The sequence below is a fragment of the Cnephaeus nilssonii genome, assembly GCF_951640355.1.
Source record: "Cnephaeus nilssonii genome assembly, chromosome: 8".
In the NCBI taxonomy this organism is placed as follows: Eukaryota; Metazoa; Chordata; class Mammalia; order Chiroptera; family Vespertilionidae; genus Cnephaeus; species Cnephaeus nilssonii.
The window spans coordinates 22,129,728-22,146,570 of NC_137079.1; the positions used below are offsets into that span (position 1 = coordinate 22,129,728).

Below are 16,843 nucleotides of genomic sequence, written 5' to 3' on the forward strand. Positions count from 1 at the left end.
TAGGAAAGGGCAGGGTTAATAAGCAGAAATAGGGGTTAATAAGGATGCACAACAGTAATAGTGGTGAAATGGAGTCTGCCCTATGGAGCAAGATGGTGTTCCTCATGTGAATTAAAATGGCTGCCGCTATTTCTAATGGCGGGGAAACGGCACCCATAGCACGCCACAAACCCTCGCCTCTCCCAGCCTCCCCCTCACTTATCTCAGTAATGATGGATCAGAAATCCATGACACCCCAGAACAGTAGATAATGGTTGCTGTGGTTAACTGTTATTTGGTTACTGGTAATGGCAGGGCCCCCAGAGATGCGTCCCCCGCTGCGTTCCGCTGCTCCCTGCTCTGCCGGCGGAAGTGAGGGCAAAGATCCTGGCTTAACCGGAAGTCCCAGAACTAGACGCTCTGTGCCGGACTTCTGTTGTTTTGGCCTACAGACCTCCGGCACAGAGTGTCGTGGCAAATGTTTCATCCTCAGGAGCAGCAAATGTTTCATCCTTGGCATGCGGCCGCTGAGGCGGCTGCGTGTCATCAGAAATGGCTACGCGTGTCAGTGCTGACACGCGTGTCATAGGTTCGCCATCACTGCTCTATCCTCTGCTTTGTGATGTGAGCCCAGGACTTGACAATTACATGTCTCTTTTGTGAACTCCCTTATGCTCCTCGTTAGGCTCTGCTGACACCAGGTACAAGAGAACAGGAAGCCTAGAGGAGGGGAAGGGAACTGCTCCTTCCATGTTTTGCATCTGTATTTTTCAGCCTCACCTATTCAATGGCTTTTCACTCCTGTAGCAGTCAGTACTTGAAAACTATTGAAAAAACTATTTCTAGTATTTTTGTTTTTCCCCCCTCAACACTGACAGAACCAGGTTCACAGCATCTCCTCAGAGGTGTCATTACCAGCCAAGCCAGGACCCTCTTCCCAGGTCTAAATCTCACTCCCAAGAGCACTTCTTGTAAGATGCTAAATGTTGAAAATCCTGGTCTCTTTGTGTTATCTCTCAGCCAGTATTGGGGTGCAGCTTCTTGCAGATATGACATTTGCGTTAACCTCATATTTGTGTGACCCTCATATTCTCTTTTTGCCTTTCAAATCCTCCAATACTGTTTAACAGAATTTTAGAATCTCACTAAGAACAGTAATTCTAATTTAAAAAATCTTGATTACATAGTCTATGTTCACTCTTTCCTTGGAGGTCATTTCATCTATTTTTTTTCTACCTGATCCTTCTGTTTTCCTACACTTCCCACATAGCTGTCAATTTTCTGTTGTCTGCTAATATTCTTAAGTGAAGATCCCTCATTATCCTCGTTGACTGCTGTTTGAATTCTGAAGATACCCATAATTACCCACCAACTAAACAGGGGGATTTAAGCCCCACTGTGGAAATTCAAAGCCTCAATTTACTGTGCATTTTCCTGCAGGCAAATAGGGGTTAACTAGCCTAACTAACCACAGACAAACCTGAGGGATAATGCTGTGGCCAGCAGCTCTGCACATGGGACTCTATGGATGACGTCTCAAATTCTTAAGGGTTTTTTTTTTTGGTGTGTGTGTGTGTGTGTGTGTTTTTCTGATTGCTTTCCATGGTGTTGCTCCTAGCTCAGAGGTTCCTCCTTAGCAACTGCATGGCTTCAGGATGCCTCTCCTAGGCCCTCTGGCTTTGTGGCCCCTTCTTTGATCTGTACCTCAGGTGAATAGCTTTATACCCCTGCCAAGTAGCTAGCTTTTCAGATTTTGCCCCTTCAATCCAGGAGGTCTCCTCAGAATTCTCTCTCACTTTCATCTGACACACTGAACAGTGTTTACAAGCATTTAGGTCCCAGTGCCTTCTTTTGGTTTGCTATACATCTTGTTGTTTGTTATGTATTACTTCTAGATAATGTTCTTTAGGTTTGTGACATGAGGTTTATAATGTTCTCAGTTTCAATAAAACTAAAAATTTCTTATATTTTTGTTAATTTTTATCATTTTGGAGGTTTGTAAACATATGGCTTGCCACTATCTTTCTGGAAGCCTATCAATGTATGATTTATACTTGCATTTTTTAAAGTCAAACTTAGTAAGAGAAAAAAAATATGTTCATATGTAAAGAAAATTTAAAAATTCATGAAAACGATGTATTAGTAATTATTAATATGCTGACATATGTATCTCCACTGCCAGTATTTTTCCTGATCTTAGGATTATCTCATCACTTAATTTAGATGATAAAATAAATGCCAGTAACTCTTATGTTTTAAATAAGCTGCAAACTGTCACTTAGTAAGCAATTAGAAGAAACCCAGTTGAAGCTCTTAGCACATTACCCAATCACATGTAAATTAGGGTAGGTTGGGAATAGAAAAGGATTTTTGGAAGGAGTTCTGTTGTGGCAGAAGCATGGGAGTATATCCTCTCATGTCAAGCCCAAAGAAAGGCTTAGGAGAGACCATTCAGAAATTGCAATTTGCATCTCTTTGAATTTTGGGGACACAGTGAACTGGTATCTAGTTCATTTCTGATAAGGGACTACCCGGCTAGCTGCTCTATGCCAGAGGAGTTGCCACACTGAAGATAATCTCTCCTTCCAGTGTTTGTTGGTGGCAAAGAATACTTGATCTGGTCCATGGGCCAGATGTGGGTCCCATGTGAGAGCATTTCTTACCTGATCAAGAAGGCATTTGGTGGGTAAGGATTCCCGCAGAATATAGGAGTGTGAGATGTACTGAGGGAAGATTTGTGAGCAACCAGCAAGAGAATGTTTTCATACAATTCATGGGAACCACAAATGGGACACATAACAATTAAAAATTACCAAGACTGCAACTCTTCTGCCCACTCCCCTTGCATTTCTGATCCCTTTTATTTTGCTCTACTTTATTTTCCTAGCATGTACCTTCTAACATACCATATCAGTTATGCTCCATATATGCAGAGATCTGTGTATAGGTTGTTGATATATCCCAATCACCAGAATAATACTTGGGTCATGTTATGTACTAAAGAAATAGTTATTGAAGGACTTTAATTGGGTTCTCCAAAGAGCAGTGAAAGAACTCATGAAAGTAAACATTGCACACTTTCCATGCTCAGGCCCCAGGGTGAGAACATAGTGTTCTAAAACCAGTCAAGTCCAACATTTCCACTCTGACCTTCCCTTTCTGTCCACTTCTCCACACTGGCCTACAATTCTGCAGAGGCCACAGATGGCCTCGTTGGTGGGCAACTAGGAATAAAAATTCTTAAAATGCTTACTAGAGAAGAAACTGACCTCTTTCTTAGTACAGGTAACCTGCCCCAGGAATACCTGGGCTGGCAGTGTGTAAAGCTTTAATTGTAAATAAACTTAATTTTTATTAGTAGTATTATTAATACTACACTACACTGAACATATTAAAGAAACAAATGGTTCAGAAACTAGCAATAACTGAAGGAATATTTGGTTACCCGAAGTTGACCTGAAAAGTCACCGGGGCTGTGAAAAATTTCATCCAAATGCATCGTGGGTTTTGCATGGATACACTTCTAATTATATTCTACAATCCCTGCTTATTTTATAGACCAGGAACATTGCAGGTTAAAAGCACTCATTTTGTTTTCTCACTGTAGCACTTTCCCTCCTGTCAAAATTCTGACCATCTTTTCATGGACATGGTTGGGACTGTTTCTTCTACAACATCATTGGCAATTCAACTCGCAAGTCTATATCCAGCAGCCCTCATTTTCTAACATGTAATAAAGTACACAACTTATATTAAACACTTAATAAATGGTTGATGAGTAAGTGAATGCATAAGTGATAGGACATCTTGAGATTAGAAAGTTTTAGTAGCAGAAGGAAGGGCAAACTATTATTAAATGTGTGAGAGTTAAAATTAGGTAAATAAAATGGGTGACTACATGTTCATTTATTGAATACCCATAAAGGCCCAATCAATTTTTCTTTAAAGAATGAATGAATGAATGAAGACTAACATAGATGAATTGTGAAAAATGGCTACACGTGGATAGGCAAGATAAAAAGAAAACACAGGTTTATTGATTTGTTTATTCATCTATATTCATGTCAATAAAATGGATATGTACATTTGTCTCTATTTTTTTTCAGATGATCCTTGTCTTTGTACTAAGCATTGGGTCTCTTATAATCTATTTCATCAATTCTGCTGAGTAAGTAAAATCCGCAGTCACCTGTGTCTGTTATAAGATTGCCCTTGAATTCAGTATTTTCTTTCAGGAAAAATGGTTAATATACTTTCAAACATATTCCCATTCACAAGCTCATTAAAAAGGATAAGTGTTTAATTCCCCCCAGAAAACACTAAAACCAACTCCACAAAAAATACATGAATTGCTTCTGCATCCTGCCAAACTGCGTTGCTAGGGGCTGGGGGGCCATGCCCATGTCTACTCCCTAGTCTCTGGGACTGCAAACCTCCAGATGTTGTCTTCTCCTTTGGGCCACGTAGGAGGGCTTTCTTTATATGCCTTTGGACTCTTGAGATGTTGAGGTAGAAGTTCTATGTTGCTCATAGATTTCAAACAACTTTGGGTAGTCTTGAGAAAGGAAAATGCTAGACCTCACCTGGGATAAAGGAGCAAATTATTGTCTGCTCTTCATAGAAGGCATTTTCTTCTTTTATGACAAAGCAAGGATGGTTTCTTGAACAGAATCCAGTCTAATCTGAACCCCATGCTGATCCTCTGGGAATTTCCTTGGATTTCCAGCTGAAGTAAAATTGGGATTGCAGGGCTCAGAAGTCGGGCAGCTTTAGAGATCCTAGGGAAACTAGAAGTCTTTGCTTTCTGAATTCCTTACTCTGATCTCCCTGCTGATAAAACTGAAATAGAAGCAATAAACTCTAGGAAAGAAAGAGCAGGTAATTTTCCTTTTATTTTCAGCTCTATGCACAGTCTAGTGCTTTTATTTATTCATACCTCTACTTCCAAGATACAGTAAATTTCCTTGAGATATGAACTTAAGTGTCATCGTGAATAAATAAAAAATTGCCTACCCTTCCTTTTAATTTGGTTCAATGTAGACACAGCTTTTAAAATGTATGTCTTTATAAACTGTCCTTGTTTCCTTTGCAGCCCTGTTGGAAGCTGTTCTTCATATGAGGACAAAACCATCCCCATTGATTTGACTTTCAATGCTTTCTTTACTTTCTATTTTGGGTTGAGAGTAAGTACCTGTTGGAAGTGGGAGTAAACAGACAAACACAACAGGTACAACATAGAAAGATCTGTGTGTGCCTTGGTTATACAATTGTCCTATGTTGTCAGGCGCTAGAGTTAGAGGGTCTATGTCCTAAGTTGTTAAAAGTTTGGTGAGATATAATAGCTCTTTCACCTGCATCTGATGCTGTCAACCAGGCCAAAAATTCTGACACAAATGAAAATGATTTTTTTTTTTTAAATATCATCACCCGGCAACACTTCCCTCCTTATTGGCTTTCCTCCTCTACCTTGAGAAAGCTTTACTAATAAGCACAAGCTAGCAGAACCTGAATAACAAGCCTCTGAAAATGTCATTGGCTTCACTGATGGCTGATGTGCCATTAACTATATGAAATACTTTTTTTGTATTTATGCATTCCATGTTTTTATATACATACTAGAGGCCCGGTGCACGAAATTTGTGCATGGGTAGGATCCGTAGACCTGGCCGGCGATCAGGGCTGATTGGGGCCTTCTGGCTGCCAGCTGGGGCTTTCCTTTCTTGGCTGCTGGCCAGGGCCTTCCTTCGTTCCGCGCTGCCCCGGTGGTCAGCACATATCATAGCGAGCAATTGAACTCCCAGTCTCCTGGTTGAATTCCCAAGGGGACAATTTGCATATTAGGGTTTTATATAGAGAGATAAAATATACATTATATATACACTTATATATTTCTTTGACTGTCCTTCAGCACATACTCTGACCACACTGATCATCAAAATATTCTTTTTATAGCAAACTCTCCCTTCTGGAAATGCTTTTTTATTCTAATTAGGGAAGCTCATAAATATTGGTCTTGGCCAGCCATATTTGTAGATAACTGTAACTTTTCCATTTAAGACCACCTTAAATCATGTTTCCTCTTTGCTCACAAATAGAGAGGGTTTTAGCTCTATAATTATAAATCTCTGGGAACAGCAGAAAGGTCAGAGTATGAGACTTTAAGTTCCAGTAAATAAAATGGGTTCATGTTCATTTATTGAACACCTACTAAAGGTACAATCCTTATGTCTACATAAATGTATATATATGTACATACGCATATATCATATTGCTATGTAAAAATATGTGTGTGTATATACATATGTGTGTGTATATATGTATATAATAGAATTAGATCAAAACTCCAGTTAATGAATGAAATGTAGCTGAATAAAGATACTCTATTGTTAACTTTAAAATGATTGAGGGTAACAGGATTTGGGGTCTTTTGTTTCCATTTCATAGTTTTTGGCAGCTGATGACAAGATCAGGTTCTGGTTGGAGATGAACTCAATTGTAGACATCTTTACCATCCCACCAACATTTATTTCTTATTATCTGAAGAGTAATTGGCTAGGTAAGTATAAAGTTGGAATGAGAAACACTCTCTTAACATTCATTCATAAGTACCCTTCATTTTCCTTTATAATGCCCAAATGCCATTTAAAAAAATTCATCACTGTACTTGTACATCACTGTACTTGTATGGTTTTATAAAATATTTTCAGAACCCTCTCTTTTTTTTAAACCTCTGTACGTAGAAATGTGATGTATCTGATGCACAGAAGGTGTCGGTGTTTGTTATTGTTAATAGACTGGCTCATCCACAACTTGAGAGGCAAGGTCCCAGCCTCCCATCCCCCTGTGGCCCCTTTGTGCTGGGATCCCACATGGACTAGGAGAGATGAAAAAACCTCTCTTGGTCTTTGAAAGCTATAGATCATCATATCTAGACATGTTATAACATATTAGAGATTTATATAGTTACTTTGTCTTTAAGGCGGACATTGCATGGGAGTTATATGGCTTTTTCTAATTTTATGTAATTTTATTTATTATCTGTAAAATATTTCTTGCTACCATTATTATCAAACTACATAAATTAAAGCATCATACAGATGTGAGGAGCATATCATAGACATACTGTAGTCAGAAGTTTAAGTGCATTATAGATAATTTGTTTTTTATTCTAAGGAAGAATTAAGTAGAGTGAAATGTGAGTAGTGCTTTTATATGCTTTCTGTTAGCTCAGCAACCCTAGGTACTATTATAATTACCATTTGACAGATGAAAAGCTAGAGAAGTTGAGGGCATTGCTTTAGATTATAACACCTATTAAGGGTCAGGGCTAGGATTTGAACTAGAACTCATATTCTTAAATCTACAAAGTTATAATATATTAGAGGCCTGGTGCATAAAATTCGTGCATGGGTATGGTCCCTAGGCCTGGCATGTGATCAGGGCCATCTTCCCCGGCTGCCCACAGCTGGCCCCACCCCTCGCCGCCACCCTCCTTTTCCCCCCCGTCCATGGTTCCCCGTTCACCATTGGGCAATTGAAGCCTGATGGCCGGGGGAAGGGACCAAGAGGTCAGCTATTCCCACCTGCTCACCGGCCCCGCTCCTGCCACGGGTCGCCCTCTGTGTGTGGGGCAACCGGCAGGGCAGGGGCCTTGGCCTGGCACTGCCCGCACCCCCTGCCACCCACCCCCGGCTCCCTGTTCGCCATCAAGTGATCAGAGCCTGCCAGCCAGGGGGAGGGACCAAGAGGTTGGCCATTCTGCCTGCTCCCTGGCCATGCCCCCCCACCTCCACCCACCCCAGTTCCCCGTTTGCCATCGGGCAATTGGAGCCTGCCGGCCAGGGAAAGGGACCAAGCGGGGTCAGTGCACCTCATAGTGACTGGTCGAGCAGCTGGTCTGGTCGTTGACCATTAAAGTCAATTTGCATGTTACCCTTTTAGAGGCCTGGTGCACAGGTGGAGGCAGGCCAACCTGCCCTGTTGGGGGCCCCAGATCTAGGTGGGGGTCCCTGCTGGGGGGCAGGGCTGGCTGGGGCGAGGGGCCCCAGTCGTTCTGGTCTCTGGTCATTCTGGTCTTTCTGCCATTTCGGTCACTGGACTTTTATTATATAGGATTATATTTGAGCATTTCAAGGAGTGGAAGAGTGTAACTACTCCCCACTGTGTTATAATTCAGCTCACTCTCTGGAGTAACCCTCTTCTTTTGGCAGCATTCTCCTTTCTATTGCTTTCTAGGTTTAAGGTTCCTAAGAGCATTGCGACTGCTAGAACTCCCTCAAATCTTGCAAATTCTGAGAGCCATCAGGACCAGGTAAATGCCCTTCTTCAATTACTACTCACTTACTGTTTTGGATTAGGAAATGTAAATGCTAACTACACCTTCAATTCAACTAATTTCTCATCATAATTTCAGGGCAAAAATCACAAAATCCCATAGCTGCCAATATTGTATTCTCTCACTTCTTCCCACTGTGTTAACATCACACACTAGCTGAAAAGTTTGCAATCATTTTGAAGGTTTTGTTTTGTCTTTGTTTTGTAGAGCCACAATGTGTAAGTCCATTCAGGCTTACCACCTCTACACAAATAAAAACTCAGAACAATTCAGAGGCTTTGGTTCTATACATTTGCAGTTATGAATCATGTCTTTCCTGGCTAGGACCTAAGACCATCCCTCTGAGTATAAGAGCTTCCCAGTAGCGACAGTGAACTATTGCTTACAAATGTCTCAAAAAATAATTCAAACTACCTTTGAGCAGCAATATAGTAGTACTTCTAAAGTTTTAGCAGTATGGTCTTATGTTACCCACTCAATATTTCCATGCGTCTCTATGTTCTCACCAGAAACATCAATATTACAGGCCAGGCAGATTTTACTTCTAAATGTTTATGCATATTGGAGTGTCCTTGTGTGATAGGTGGCCCTACAGAGATTTCACCTAAATGCTAGGGCTTCATTTAGGAGGCAGGAGCTTATGATCCTCTTCACTCAAAGGTCCTGGGCTGAGGCTGGCATATATGGAACTACAGTTCTATGACCTACTCAATATCATTGTGCAAGCCCACTCTGGATGCCTGGGACACTGACATTTGTACAATTCCTTTAGACAATGTAGCAATTTATTAAATTTATTTTATGATGATACATATATAATATGTTTTAAATGCAGTATAACATTAAGCCAATGGATACCATAGCAAAATCTAAGGTTTTTCAGCAAGTGTATGTAACTGGGTGTGTACATCTTCAATGCTAACCTGTATACAAATCAAACAGAGGACCTTATAACACAGCAGATCTGTAGACCAGGGGTGGGGCCTGGGATTCTGCATTAATGCACTCCCAGGTGAGCGTATCCTTGCTTCAGGTCCATGAGCCCTACTTTGAGTAGCAAGATTTTAGAGGATGAGGCATTTGTGTTGTTCTGGGAACTATCAGAACCCAACAGCTCTTTGTCTTTCTTCCTCTAGCAATGCACTGAAGTTTGCCAAACTGTTATCAATAGTGCTCAGTACCTGGTTCACAGCTGCAGGATTCATTCACCTGGTAAGCATCTCATCACACTCTCTATAATGGTGCCGGTCATCATAAATGTCTTTTCTTTAAAAAATGGGGGTAATCCTTCTAAGCTCCTGTCTCCATCACTGTAACTGGTGTGAAGTTTATCTTTCTACTTCCCTTTTCATGGTTTTCTCCGCTCACATATTTATGACAAATATGTATCTCCTACCCTCAAGGTATCAATGTTCCTTCTTCCAGCTTTCAAAACCTACACTCAGAAAAGGACCTAATAAAGCTTACCCTTCAAAGGTATAAGCAATAGGGAAAATTTATTTCTGCATCTTCATAAGGGTTCCAGAAATTTTTAAAAGAATAAAAAGTCAAATAAGTGAAGCCACTGATAGAATTTAAGTATAAAAGCTGGAGAATTGTGGGGGAAGTGTTGCTGAGTTGCAAAAGAGAGTTTTGGGAATTTGTTTGTTCTCCTGAAATGAATCTGTATACATAGCTGTCTCCTTTGCCTAATGCCATGGTCGGGAAACTGCAGCTCGCGAGCCACATGCGGCTCTTTGGCCTCTTGAGTGTGGCTCTTCCACAAAATACCACGGCCTGGGCGAGTCTATTTTGAAGAAGTGGCATTAGAAGAAGTTTAAGTGAAAAAATTTGGCTCTCAAAAGAAATTTCAATTGTTGTACTATTGATATTTGGCTCTGTTGACTAATGAGTTTGCCGACCACTGGCCTAATGGTAAGGCTAGTTTTTAGCCCACATTATTCAGCAATATAATAAATGGATTTCAGCAATAGGATAGAAATTCCCAGAAAATGCAGAAATTGAAGTGGGATGTTAAAAGTCTACAAAAGTCTTTGAGAAAAGCTAAGCAAAACAGAAAATGTAGGAGTTTTCACGTGAGTCCTTCTCTCACAATTAATTAAAGCAATAACAAGAAAAATGTTAAACTCCAAATGCAAATTGTGATATATGAACCTTCAAAACATCTGAAACCAGCCATTTCCCCTCTCAGCACTGAAGCAAGCAGGCGAGAGATTCTCCTGAAAGAAGTGTCACAGCAGTAAGGCAGGTCCCTGGAGCCAGAGGGTTGGTCCCAAGGGCATGGGCTTCCCATGGGAGAAGTGTCTCTGTAGAGACCTGTTGGCCATCACAGAATGGAAGGAAGAGGATGCTAAGGAGAAACCATGGCAACAGGACTTCTTGCCTTCAATAGCGGTTCCAATGAGAAGCTCTCAGGCTGAATGTGGCCTATAGTCACATTTTATTTGTCTTAACTATATTTCTATTTTACTTTCATTGCTTGCTAACTTTTATGGAGAACTCACATAAAAACTCAGATTTCTGGATTTTTGAAAAAATACAAGGTTCTTGAACCCATTCTACCAAGGCCACCAACAGTCCTAGTTGAAGACTATAAGTGGCATGTGCTCCTGAGTTGGATACAGTCTCTGCCAGGCTTATTTGAACCATTCAAGTTTTCTGCTTTACCCTTGTAAGCATGTGAATATGTGTCCTTGTTGGACATCTAGTCTCCCAGGCAAGGCAACCTCCAGCAAGGGTGCATGTAGAGCAAGAAGGAGAAGCAACCAGATGGCTTGTGACTTAAAGGGAGCCACTATCAGTCACACCAACATCTGGGATGTTAAAAACCCAGAGCAAAGAAAATGGCAGATTTTGTTGAGAGGATATTTGAAATGACAAACCAAAATAAAAGCTATCATTGTCCCAAATTCACCATCTTCCCATACTCACAGCTAAAAGTCGATGCCATTCAAAGGCGAATATTAACCAGAAAGTAATCAACATGATGCCTATCCTCAAATTCTTCTGGAAGTAGCAAGAAGGTATGATGGAGAGCAGACATCAGTGTAACAACAGTTACATAATATAACAGTTACAAGAACAACAATTAAAAGACAATTTGTCCAAGCAAACAAAAGTTTTAAAAAATATCTTTATATTTGATAAAAAATACAAAGGGCTTTAAAAACTAAAAATGATAATTCAAACAAAATATATACGATTTTAAATTTAAAAATATTAAACAGTAACAGGAGTTAAAAATGGGCTGAAAGTATCCAAGAAAAAGGAAAAAAAGTATTGTAGAGCTGAAAAACCACATTAGGGAGAACCAAAATTTAATAAATGTGGCAAAAACTGCTCAGAGACACTGGCCAGGATTGAGGCAAAAACACTGACATGGAAAAGACTAAAGACATACAAATGGATTTTTGAGGAGAAACATGCAAGATGAGCAATGTGGATTCAGCATACTATTAAATGAGTGTTTCTGAAGAAGAAAATGACACAAAAAATGGCACCAGAAAAATATTTAAAATGAAGTTTTGAATTTGTAGATTAAAGGATATACTGAGTCCAGGAAAAATAACCCTAGATTATTTATCTCAACTATATTTTGGAGCAATTTACTGACTTTTGAAGATAAGAAGAGAATCCAAGCAGAACAAAGCATAATCTATAAAAGGGAGAGAAAAATCAAACTAGCCTCAGATTTCTTGGAAGCGTCAATCAATATAGGAAGATGATAGAGCAGTGTCTGCAAAGTTTGTGTGAAAGGAAGTGCATCCTATCCTGTCATTTTATACAAGTGGAGAAAATAGCATCTATGAGCCCCTTTTAAAAAACGTGTCTTAATGATAAAATCCAGCCAGAGGAGATGAATCAAAACTAAGAACTCAAGAATGAAGAAACCATGATAAAAATTAGTGGTGGCGATTATTAGATGACTTTAAAATAGAACTAAGGCATAATTAAGGGAATTGTGATTATGACCAGAACACACACATACAATCCTATATAATAAAAGGCTAATATGCAAATTGTCCCCTTGGGAGTTCAATCGGGAGTTCAATCGCTTGCTATGACGTGCACTGACCACCAGGGGATGGCACAAAACATGGTGGATGACCAGTAGTGGCAGTGGGGCACTGAGGGAGCGAGGGAAGGAGGAGGTGGGGAGGCCGGGAGGTGGAGAACCTGATTGGCCCTGATCGCTGGCCAGGACTAGGGACACTACCAATGTACAAATTTTATACACTGGGCCTCTAGTGTAAAAATAATGTAACTAATACAAATGATGTGGAGGTAGGAGATGGGAGAGTGTCCCTGTATCCTCCTCTTCCATAGCACATTAAAATTGAAACACAGAATTTAAAAACATAAAAATTCAGTTGCTTTGTAATAGGAATTAAAAATAGATCATTCAGTATCTTAACATTAGTCCATAATTCTTTATCTTAACTTTAATTTACTTCTCACCTGGGCTTAGAGGTTTCTGCTAATATGGTTAAGAGGAAGAGCAGACCAAACAAGCCAACCATCAGAAGGCTGCCATGTCTTTGAGGGATTCTGGGGGAGCAGGGAAGGGTTTAAAACACAAAAGTAATATTCCCAAAAACATTGAGTTAAACATTAAAGGGTTAAATTATTGTGAAGGCAATTTCCAGGTTAAAATAAATTTAGTTTGTATATGTTATGCAAGGATGTGATTGAAACCATGTGCTAAGATGTTATTAAAATAAACTGTAGGGTTTTACTTAAAGGGAATAGTCCCAAGAAACTATTGTATTCCTGGATGAAATATACTTTATATATCTGGTTTTCTTATAGGATAATTAGAGGCCTGGTGCACGGATTTGTGCACTGGTGGGGTCCCTTGGCCTGGCCTGCACCCTCTCGCAATCCAGGACCCCTCGGGGGATGTCAGACTGCTGGTTTCAGCCCAATCCCTGAGGCCAGGTCGCGGGACCCCACCAGTGCATGAATCTGTGCACTGGGCCTTTAGTATGCATATAAGATCTTTGGTTAATCTCTTCCCACCCTCCCTCCCTCGCCCCTTCCCTCTGAGATTCATCAGTCTGTTCCATGTTTCTATGCCTGTGCATTGAGCATCTGCTCCCTGGTGGTCAGTGCACATCATAACTATCAGTTGAGCTTAGGCTTTTATATATATACATATATATAGATAGTCTCAGAAAATAGTGAAGACTCCAGAAGTCAGTAGAAACTGATTCTACTACCAGCTATGAGAATTAAGTATAGACATACAATTTCTTTCTTACTTCAAAGTGGGATATTATAGGTGTCCACACTCATAACCTACTCATCAAACTTAAAAAAGGGTCAGCATTGGCCATACATATCACTTTTACAAAGTGCTCATATGCCTGAGAAAACTACATTATTTCTAATTTCCACTCCAGTTCTTAAAAACAAAACAAAAAACCTACTAGGCATCTTTAGAATTTTATCATTTTTGTGTCAAATAGAAAAGGAATATGTCTAGGAAATATGTAAGCTATTTGGAAACATGTCTAAAAATGTAAAAAAGGGAAATTTTATATATTCTACATCATTGTTATATGTTATTTGTAATATATGCTATATATTTATAATAAGTTTATATATATTATATATACATAAAGTAGTGTCATTGCCTAAGTTGCTCTTTTTATTTAATATAAAAAAGTAACCTGAGCCCTGACTGGTTTGGCTCAGTAGATAGAGCGTCGGCCTGTGGACTGAAAGGTCCCAGGTTTGATTCGGGTCAAGGGCATGTACCTTGGTTGCAGGCACATCCCCAGTAGGAGGTGTGCAAGAGGCAGCTGATCGATGTTTCTCTCTCATCGATGTTTCTAACTCTCTATCCCTTTCCCTTCCTCTCTGTAAAAAAGCAATAAAGTAAAATTTTAAAAAAGTAACCTGATAAATTTAGTTTCCTTAAAACATGGAGATTTAGGGGGGAAGTCAGAGGAAATATTTTTCAGAGTTTTTTTAATCACTGAATAAATATTTTTGGGGAGTAGGGGAAACAACCTGGGAAACATATTTGTTTGCTTTTCCTTAGACATTTGCTTTTATGAAGTTAAGTTCACTGAAATGAAGTGCTTATTTGAGTGCTTCTTTCTTTAATGATAGATAAACCTGATCTGGTGAAAAATGAGAATGAATAGTAATTACTAAACCTGAGAGCCTTTGGTGTCCATGATGGCTCCAGGATGTGGTGATGTGCCCACATAAAAAGAGATATGGGCAATAAATTTCACTAGGGAGCATTCCCAATGTGAGCTCAAGCTACATGCCCTCTTAGATTTCAGCAATTATCACAGTGAAAAAACAAACACCAAGATTTCACACAATCACTACCCCAATTTACCAACCCTTCACAGCCGCCTAGGAATCATTTAATATTTCATTTGTATTGAATTAAGTGATCTTGCTTATTTTTTATAAACTTTCCCTTGGATTCCATTTCCTGAGTTCTTTTCTCTTGATAGGTGGAAAATTCTGGTGATCCCTGGCTCAAGGGTAGAAATTCACAGAACTTAACGTATTTTGATTCTATTTACTTGGTCATGGCAACAACGTCAACTGTTGGCTTCGGAGATGTGGTAGCCAAGACATCCCTAGGACGGACCTTCATCATGTTCTTCACTCTGGGGAGTTTGGTGAAGAATATTTTCAATATCTTTTGAATGTAGCTACAGAAATGAAATGCATTTGGTTAATGGTGAGAAAAAAGCAGTATAGTCTTGAGAGTGAATGTTATATTATCAGGTGTCAAATGAATATGAAAAGATATATGGATCCCATGTTTTTCCACACTGCATCTCCCAGAGCACGTGAAGTAATTGCTTGGTTGCCAGAGATGAGGATAGTCAGCAAAGGAGTGTAAATTTTCCTTATTATTAGCCTCTACATTGACTGGAACAAGCCTGTCTTCCTTCATCTTTGGCCCATCAGATTAAAGTCTTTCTTCCAAAGAGGAAGGGAATTTGAGATTTGATCTGAAGGAAGTCCTGTTCTTTCCAGCTCAAATGCGTAAGCTCTCCAAACCAGCATTTTCCTTCAGATAAGTGAACATCTGTGCATGATTCAGCAGTGTGTGTCAAGTTTCTAATTTCAATTCCTTAAAACCATATCACATTCTCTACTTCACCTTTCTGATATCCCATTGTCGACACTGCTACATCCCCTCATTTCATTTCCCCTTAACTTTTCTCTGTCCCATATACTTCTCCCCCCACCAAGGTCCTAAATAATAACAAGTTGAAGGGCACTTTGTAGTGATGAGGGGACAGAATATGTAGGAAGGTTGCCTTTCTGCTTATCCTTCCTTCATTGTTTTCACCATTTTGAATTCAGAAAAGCATTTTATTCAATTTTAATCAAATGTAAAGGCTGAAGTAAGAAAGAAACATGATCTTTCTTTAAAAATATAGTTCACAGTGACGCCCTTCGTAAATTAGACAACATTTTGTGTACCTTCTTTCTCCTTTATAATCTCGTATCCTTTAAAACTATGAGACCTAAGGTTTTTATTTGCTGATTATTTTAGATACTATTTGCGAACTATATCCCTGAGATCGTGGAACTCTTCGTTGCCAAGAGGACATACACCAGTTCCTATGAAGTGCTCAAAGGAAAGAAGTAAGTAGCTTTCAAGTATAATTTCTACAGTTTGAGATATTCTACTAATCACAGACCTCTTTCTAAACACCTATTGCTTGACCTAGGTGAATATATTGGCGGGATCATTCATTCACTAAAGAGGGTTGTGCTAAAATAAATACCAAGAAGATAGTATTTGCTACTTGATACAAACTAAGATAGAGATGCCTATAAGGGCTTTAAGTCAACTTAAAATGGCAGATAATGTTGTCATTCACTGTCAAATATTGATTGTGACAATATTTGGACCTTCCTTATCACTATCTATTCTCTTATATCCATTACTAATTTTCTTATTCATTTTAAGCACGTGGTTAACTCAGGCAAATTTTACATAATAGATCAAATTAAAGCCACAGTTTGAATTTGAAATAATTCAGTTGTCTTAGCCAAAACTCCCCTAAACCATATGGGGCTCATTCATGGGCAGAGGTTTGTTGGAGTGAGGAGCAAGTTCAGCCTTTTCACTAATACTTCGTAGATCTCCTTTGTTCATTCCACAGTCATTTGTTCCCAGGAGGAAAACAGATTGTTTTTACCTTTTCTCTCTGTGGATATATGTTATCTCAGTTTCCATTGTGTTTTTTCACATCTTAGAAAAAAAAAAAAGAAAGAAGCAGAGATCGTGAATTCAAAGTGATACTTTTTTATCTAGTCTCTGTCCACTGTAGAGGAAAGAGGCACAATGTAGGTACATTCTCTTGGCATGGTCTCTTAATATAGTGGATGAAGACCAAGATGGACCTAGAACTAAGAAAATAGTGCAATGAATGAAAATAATGAAATAAACTAGTTAAGCCAAAGTTTGACCCAGTTTATCTCAGGAAAGTGATATGTGACCCACACTAAATCAGCCAGTAAGGTCTAGAAAATATAAGG

At 39.3% G+C, this 16,843-nt stretch overlaps 1 protein-coding gene across 1 annotated transcript in view; it reads left to right on the top strand.

The window, feature by feature from the left end:
* KCNU1 (potassium calcium-activated channel subfamily U member 1) overlaps positions 1-16,843 on the top strand; it is a gene marked incomplete at its 5' end in the record, with an annotated part of 122,004 nt that overhangs the window by 12,137 nt on the left and 93,024 nt on the right. The window contains 7 exon segments of the mRNA XM_079779372.1: positions 4,086-4,147; positions 5,072-5,162; positions 6,424-6,535; positions 8,215-8,290; positions 9,451-9,526; positions 14,791-14,961; positions 15,852-15,943. Coding sequence (XP_079635498.1) covers positions 4,086-4,147; positions 5,072-5,162; positions 6,424-6,535; positions 8,215-8,290; positions 9,451-9,526; positions 14,791-14,961; positions 15,852-15,943 — 680 coding nt within the window.